General features: G+C 60.1%; 1 protein-coding gene across 1 annotated transcript in view; it reads right to left on the bottom strand.

The window, feature by feature from the left end:
• Nucleotides 1-4,073: 4,073 nt before the first annotated feature.
• INHBB (inhibin subunit beta B) overlaps nt 4,074-8,100 on the bottom strand; it is a 27,628-nt gene continuing 23,601 nt past the window's right edge. The window contains exons 6-7 of the mRNA XM_007469663.1: nt 7,705-8,034; nt 4,074-5,268 (exon numbers count right to left, since the gene is read on the bottom strand). Coding sequence (XP_007469725.1) covers nt 4,493-5,268; nt 7,705-8,034 — 1,106 coding nt within the window. The 3' untranslated portion in view covers nt 4,074-4,492. The remainder of the gene's footprint in view (nt 5,269-7,704; nt 8,035-8,100) is intronic.

Raw genomic sequence — 8,100 nt, 5'->3', positions numbered from 1 at the left:
TCACGCCCTCCACGGCTCAGCAGACAGGCAGACGCACCTCCAGGCACAGAGCCGCACGTCACGCAGCCTCACCCGCAGCCCATCCCCACCCCCACGCGGCTCAGCGCCTGAGCACTCCTCACCCCAGGCCTCGCGGACCGCAGACCCAGCCCTCCAGCAAAGCCCGCAGGTAATCTGCCGCTTGCTCCAAACATCCCACTGAAAGCCCAGCGACCAGGGCCTCTGGCCACTGGCAGGGTGTTTTGTTTCGGCTTCTTTGCCTGCAAAGGCACACTTTCCCCAGCCTGCAGCCGTCTCCTTGGCTTGGCGACAGCCTGTGGCCTCCCCACCCCCTCCCGCCCTCTCAGGAGGCCCAGGAGGGGAGACTGCCAGGCCCCTTGGGGGTCCCCAGCAAGAGTTCCCACAGGGCTTTGCCGAGGGCATGGTGCGGGGCCAGCGCGAGCTCCAGGTGGGCCAGGGGTCCGGCCCGGTGCAGCAGCCCTCGCCTGGAACTGCAGCAGGGATCCTCAGCACCCCCGCCGGGCGGCCACGGCATCACGCCCAAGGGGGCTGGGAGAGGAAGCAGATGCAGGACACCCCTGGAGGCCCTGCTTCCTGGACCCTCCGTCTGCCCGTCTGGGAAATGGGGAGAAGCGATGCGAGGGAAGAGTGGGGGGTCCCCCCCGCACCCCGACCCCAGCCTCAGACTCCACTGGGTCGCTGAGGGCTCGAGGCACGTCTGAAGGTCAGCCAAGGGCGAATCCAGAGCGTGGAAATAGCTGAGGCGGGTGGGGCGGGCCGCTCTGGCTCTGGCTGGCCCGGCCTGACGCGCCGGCCCTGGGAGAGGCTAATGGCCTGGTGGCCTGAAGAAGGAAGAGAGGGACAGAGGGGAGGACAGCAGAAGGGCCGGGGCCGGGGGTGGGGGTGGGGGTGGGCAGCACAGGAGGCTCACTCTCTGGGCTGCAGTGGAGGCTCCAGGGGCGCCTCTGGGGAGAGGTGGGACCCTAGGCCAGGACCCCTGGGAAGAGGGGCAGGGAGAGAATGTGGGGAAAAGCCACCGGGAGGAAAGAACAGAGAGGCAAGGACCACAGAAGCACAGGGAGGAAACCGCACGGCCCTGCCAGGGGAGGAGGCCCAGCCCTGGGACAGGGATGCAGCCTGTCCTCAGGGGGACAGCAAGTGCCACCCACCATCGCCCCGGCGGGGGGCAGCTGTGGGGCTGACCCGTCAGGGCACAGACCAGCACAGGGCAGCAGGGCGCCACTCGGGGACCACGTCTGCTGGCTGCTGGCCTCGAACCTCGGAATCCCAGGCCATTCCTGGGGCCCCCGCAGGACCTGTGGGCCACCCTGTGACCCAGGAGGGCGCCCGGAGATGCTCAACGTCGAAAGAGCAGAGGCACCCTGGTGACTGCGGCAAAACTTCCTGGGCGGGGGGCAGTTGGATGGTGACTTTTATACCCTAACACGTCCAGGCCAGGCCCGTCTTTGCGAAATTTTCTTCTTTGCCCCCGTTAACTTTTATACCATCTCGAGACATCACAGATGAACAAATGCACCCCTCAGACGAAAGCCTGGCAGGGCAGCAGCTCTCTTGGCCGGGCAAAGACTAGAAAAAGACAGAGGCCAGAGGCTGCCGTCCTGCCACTAGCTGGCCATGTGAATCGAGGTGGCCCTCCAGCTGCCCAGAGCTCCCTGTTTCCCAGTTGTTGTCTTAATGGGGTTAGATAACCCCTAAGGTCCCACTTGTTCAAATGTCCTGAGATTTCTGGGAAGACCACGTGTGACCCCCAAACCACACGCTGTAGCCCCTCTGTCCCCGTAGGGCCTCTGATGAAGCAAGGCCTCAGCCCTGCGGTCCTGCCAGGGGAACAGGTGGACCAGCTGTGGCACCTGGACTCAAATGCCCAGGGTGCCTGTCCTGTCTCCGTGACCTCAGGTAAGCCCTGAACCTCTCTGAGCCTCAGATTCCAAACTCTGGGAAATGCCATTTCCCACAAAGGCGTGATGATACAAGGGTGGCCTGATAACAGCATCCGGTGGGTATCTCCGGGCATCCCTGCAACTGCAGTTGGGCCGGTGTCACTACTAACACCACCACCACCTACGGCCAGTTAAAATCCCCACAGGAGAGGACACCTGGCGTCCTCAGGGCCTTGTTTCTGGCTTCCATCCCAAGACGGTAACCTCTTCCGGGTCGCAGTCGCCTCTGTTAGTAAATGGGGATGGGCATGGGGTCAGGTGGGCTTCAACCTCCCAGGTTTCACATTTGTTCCCAGGGAAGGGGCTTAACCGGCACTTTCAAATGGTACTAGACGCCGTCTTGGTGCAACATGATTAGTCTTGGGACTAGAAGAGTAAACAAATGTGTAATTCATGAATTTGCTAATTGTCCTTCATTTGGATCTCCTGCCACTTTTCCTAGACTCTCTGCCTGACATTCGAGCTCGTGGCAAGGACTCAGAGAATGCCGGGAGCTGCCCAGGGAGGCAACTGGCATCAAAGCCATACACCAGGACTCGCCCTCCCCCCGCAGCTGCCCCCTCGAGCCCAGAGCCCACCACCCCAGACACCACACAAGGCAGGAAGCCCGTGGCACTCCATCTTTTATTTTCTTGAACTGTACACAAATGTAAAATACTTTAACAGCAAGTCTACGGGAAAATTGTTTGGTTTTAAATTATTATGAAACAGAACCTAAGGGGAGCTTTATTAAATAAACACAAAGATGGGGATTTAAGGATACACACCTGCATCCTACCATCGTCTTTTTTACTCTACCTTCTGGGTGTGTAAGGATAGAAAAGACACATCAAACTGAATAAACAAAATCCATTTATACCCTGAAACACTGGCAGGCCACTCAAGGGATTGTTCAGAACGTCCACCTCATGTAAGATGGCCTCGCCATCTAATAAAAATTAAAACTGATCTGTTGGCCTCTTTGGTTCCAAAATTATGTATAATACATTTAACTGTATTCTTTTTTTTTTGCTGCTATAAAAATAACTTCTTTTTCAAATGGCAGTTTCTGACTAATCATGCAACTAAATCAGTGCAAACATTAAAAGCAATCATTCGCTTAAAAAAGAAGCAAAGGATTTCATTTCAAGTATAAAAAATATAAAAAGAGTCGTACGAGTCCAGTTTCGTCTAGTGTGGGTCAACCCTTTAAATTGCATAGCTCACGTGGCACTTGGACCTCTGGGGGCGAGCGAGCTCAATGCTCCACCAAGGGCCACTTCAGGACACACGCGGATAAGCAAGGGCTGTATCATGTGCGATCAGGCAGGTGTGCAAGTGCTAGGAGGGGCAGGAGGGCGGGCGAGCAGGCGGGGGCCACATCTGTGGCCGGCGCCAGTGGCCGGGGGCCCACGTGGGCCACTTCTGCAAAGCAGCTGAAAGCCTCCCCCGTTTCCCCAAGACCAGTTGCACTGCTGCGCTCCCTCACCCCCCCCCCCCGCCCCCAGCATTTCCAGAATGCCTTCACCCCACCGTTCCCTCCTCCTAAGAGCTCACCCCCACCTGCCTAAGAGTCATTTCCACTCCTCCCCAACCAGTCCTAGAGGAAATCTCCCCAGGGAAGGGCAGATTGCAACTTTTTTCTTTCCACTTGGAACAATTCAGATTTTAACTTAAAAGGTCAGACCTGGTAGGAAAGTCCCTTTTCAATTGTACAACCGGAACGAATGACCATTCAACTGCTAGTGATCAGTTAAAGCATCAAATTAAGACCCTTCTCCTCTCCGTCCCTCCCCACCCCCAAAACACACACACACACACACACACACACACACACACACACACACAGAAGTCAAGCCAGGGACCCAAGCAACAGTCAAACGGTCACTGCCACGACCCCACCGTCTCCGGCAGGTGATGTCCTTTCTGGGCCTCCTTCCCTCTCCAAGGGTGGGAAAGGATGGGGGCTGCCCTGGTCCCCGCAGCAGGAAGGATCCCAGGCCGGGGAACGAAGCCCACGCGTTGGAGCCAAGAGATGCCGCGGGACTGCGGGCCCTGCACAGGCGACAGGGGACGCGCGGCCATCGCCCGCGGCCCGCTCCCCACCTCCGCCTCTGCTGCTCCTCTGCGGGGCTCCCTCCCTCTCTCTCTCTGTGTCTCTGTCTTTGTGCTCTTCTGTGTGCTCGGAAGGCGCGATTCAGAGTGGCCAGGCCAGCTGGTGGGGATGGTGGCTGCTCACCCCACTCTCCGGGTGACAGGCGTTTGGGGCTGAGCTGCCCTTTGTCACCGCATCCCTTCGCTGCTATCGCGGAGGCTGCTGTGTGGGTGGCACGGTGCCACCGGCTGTGCGCGCCCACCCCACGTGCGCACTGTCGGGTCCGCCGTGTCCGTGGAGGGTTCTCCCTCCGCTTTTGACTGATGGCTGGATGAAGAAGTAGGAAAATACCTCAGGCCTCCCCCGGGCACCTCCCGGGCAGCCCGGCGGCACCACCACGGCCCCCCCCTGCCGCGCACAGCGCGCCCCCCGCCGCGGGACCGCCCGAGCACCGCCCTCAGGCGCAGCCGCACTCCTCCACGATCATGTTCGGCACGTCCCGCTTGACGATGTTGTACTCGTCGTCGAAGTAGAGCATGGACATGGTGCTCAGCTTGGTGGGGATGCAGCAGGAGCTCACGGTGCCCGGGTTCAGCCCCCGCATGCGGTACTGGTTCACCACGGCCGTGTGGAAGGACGAGGCGGAGCCGGGCACCCCCGCCAGGTAGGCCGGGCAGCTGCCCTCGCAGTAGTTCCCGTAGTAGCCGGTGGGCGCAATGATCCAGTCGTTCCAGCCGATGAGGCGGAAGTCGATGAAGAACTGCTGCCGGCAGCACAGGTTGGTCCGGCCGTCGCACTCCAGGCCCCGCTTGCGGATGCGGTGCCGGCTGTCGCCCAGCCGCGCCTGCACCACCACGAAGGGCCGGTGCGACTCCTCGCCCGGGTGCACGAACACGGGCGCCACGGCCAGCTCCCGGCAGCCGTCGCACTGCACGTCCAGGCTGAGCCGCCGCTCGCCCCGCGCGAACAGGGCCTGGATGGGCTCGGTGAGCGGGAAGGTGTGCCAGCCGCTGCGCTTGAGGTCCACACGCTTCTCCACCGCGGCCCAGCGCTCGCCGGGGCCCTGCTCCCGGAAGTACACCTTGACCCGCACCTTCCGCCGGCCGCCCTTCTCCGGCACGTAGGGCAGCAGCTTCAGGTAGAGCCACAGGCTGGCCTGCACCACGAACAGGTTCTGGTTGCCCTCGTTGGAGATGAGGAAGTACAGGCGGACCCGGGAGGAGGCCAGGCCATCTGCGGAGAAGCGGGAGAGCGGGCCAAGTTAGATCAAGGAGAACGTGAGGCCCCGGGAAACAGGGACTCTGCCGCGTGATGCCGGGCTTCGCACTGGCCACGCACTGGCCGGCCCCGCCCGCAAATACCTCTCCTGGGGCCCGGGCCTCTGATGGTAACCCGGCAGGGGCGGGGAAAATCATTTCCCATCCAGAAACCCGGACCAGGCTGGAGTCGGAGGGTCCGGGCCTAGAAAACCCGGCCTCACCTCTCGCAGGCCAGGGTTCCCAGGAGACAGGCTGTCAGAACTCAAAGCTCAACAGAGGAACTTGTCAGGAGGCCAAGATCTTAACAAGTTGTTACGGGTGTCTGTGAAATCCGAAAAACAAAACCAGGATCTCGCTGAGGATTTGGGGGTGGGTTGTTCTAGCAGAGTTTGGGTTCTTTATTTTTTTTTTTTTTTTTTTTTTTGGTTAACTTAGGGCATTGCAAAATCCAGCTGAGCCACCTACTGCCTCTTTGCAGTGTTTACCTAAGCATGATCTGATCCAACCCCCAGTGGAACCTCCACTGCAAACAAGCCAGCTCTGCTTAGATTTCTGACACAGGAACGTGTGCGTTGCAGGCTGCAAAGTGCAGCCCTCGTTTCCGAGTAGCTCCAAGGGACAGGACACTGGGCCTTGAAACTTGAGGCCCACCCCTTTCACGAGACCCTGGCTCCCCGTGAATGGCACGTTCGAAATCTCCATGGATAAGGAGAACTGGCTTGTTAGTTTTCTCAATAATTTAGCTCAAGCAGAAGTGAGGCCATGCCAACCAAGAGGACTCCTCTCTCATCCTACATTTCAGTGACCCTTCTCTCTGACAATCTCTACATTTTTTTTTTTTTTTTTTTTTTTTTTTGCAGGAAGAAAAAATAAGGCAACTGTGTGGCCTCCGCTGGTTTTATCAAACCTCCTACCACTGCCCCCCTCCCAGCCCCCTCCTCAGGCCCCGCCTGGCTCCTCTAATAACAGACATCTGACTTTGAAATGGGGGAAAGTGCAGCCTTAAAAGCTGGTCTTGGACGAGCTGCCTGTGACCTGAATCTGTTATTTATAAGTCAAAGAGCTGGCTCCGTGAAACGGACCAGAAATATAACAGCCCCCGCTGTCATTTTGTGCCACCGGGACCAAAAGGCCTCCTCGACCTTCCAGAATCACATTTCTACTCTGGGCCCCAAAGCACCGTTTAATCCAAGCTCTCTAATTGCATGTCCAGCTTTCCCTGAGTCTGTCGGACAGCTAAAACGGCAACGTGTTTCTTTCTAAGCACAAACCAGCCCTGATTGTCTCTGCTTTGCTCCACACCCGGCCATGCAAAACTTTTCATCCCTTTTCATCCCCAGGAGGAGGCACCAGCACAGTCTGCCCGCTGCCTTGGGGGGGGGGGGTTGGGGGCAATTGTGTCCCCAGGCTGCAAATGCCCCCCCCCCCCCCCCAAGGCTCCCTGCCCACCCCACCCTGCCCAGGGCTTCCCCCTGCAACCTTCTCCGAAGTCCCCTGGGCACAAATGGGGCTAAGCTCCAGGCACAAAAGCCACCGGGCTCATTCAAGTCCTGAAAAGGACAGCGGAGCCGAAAGCAGTTGCAGCATTTCAGCACGAGCACATTTTACTCCTTTTAAAGTTGGAAAGGTATTTTTCCTTGCTTGATTTTTACATTTAGACAGTGGTAGAAATTTACAATTCAGGGCCGGGGGAAAATTCCAGAAAGGACTCCGACCCTTTGTTAACTACCAACTCTACTGGCTCTAAGGCCAAGGAGCTGCTGCCGCTGCCAGACGAGCCGAAAGGCACGGGGCTGCCCCGGAGCCGAGCCACTGTCTTTCTCTGCGTAAATGATGGGACCTGCCCGATTCCGGTGCCCACAGAAACGGAAGAGAGGTTGCCTAGCTCTCCCCAGCGAGGCTTCAGCAATCCTGGCAAGCCCACACCACTCGGCGATGGAAGCGGCCCCAGGGGCCTCTCACGCAGGCACACTCACACACACACGCACACACACACACTCCTCCGGCCCACGGATATCAACAAGCACACACATCTCCATCCACACTGCTCAGCCTACACTCCGATCGTGGGAAACAAAAACATTAAGCCATCACCGAGCGAATGCCCGCGGAGCCAGGGCCGCACGCATTGGCCGGGAGGGGAGTGCGCGCCCGGAGGCGCTGGGGCCCGTTTCGGAGAGCAGGGGTGCAGAGCAGAGCGCTCCGCGGCGGGGGTAGGGCAGCGGGAAGGGGTTGCTGCCCGCGGGAAGAGGACGACGACCGGGACGGAGCGCGCAGGGCCCGAGGCGAGCGGGCTGGGCCGGGAGTCCGGGTTTCCCCCAGGGCGCGCTGGCTGCAGCGGCGGCGGCGGCCAGAGCCGGCGAGAAGGGGGTGGAGGGGGGAGCGAGGGCCGCTCGCGGGGCCGACCCACCTGTCTCCGCGAAGCTGATGATCTCGGAGACGCGCTCCTGGCCGTCGGCGCCCGGGCTGGCGTGGCCGTCGAGGTGCGGGATCTCCACCCGGCCGTCCTCGCGCACCTTGCCCGCGTGCAGCTTCCGCAGGGCCGTGACCATGGCGGCCTTGGGCACGGCGTGTGTGATGTTGGGCCGGCCCCGCATCTGCAGGCGGTTCAAGATGTGCCGCTTCACCGCCTCCAGGAAGTCGCCGTCCACCCGGCCCAGCTCCTCTGGCCGCCGGAAGCCGCCGCACGACGTGCAGGTGTCCTGCGAGCCGCCGGGAGCTCCGGGCGGCAGGGGCGGTGCTGTGTTCTAGCGGGCTGTCTCCTCACGTGGGACCTGAGGGTCTGCGACGGGCTCCAGAGTGCCCT

Source organism: Lipotes vexillifer, unplaced genomic scaffold (genome assembly GCF_000442215.2).
Source record: "Lipotes vexillifer unplaced genomic scaffold, Lipotes_vexillifer_v1.1 scaffold1607, whole genome shotgun sequence".
NCBI lineage: Eukaryota > Metazoa > Chordata > Mammalia > Artiodactyla > Lipotidae > Lipotes > Lipotes vexillifer.
The sequence above is the reverse complement of the archived record's forward strand: the minus strand, read 5'-3'. Positions and strand labels throughout refer to the sequence as shown.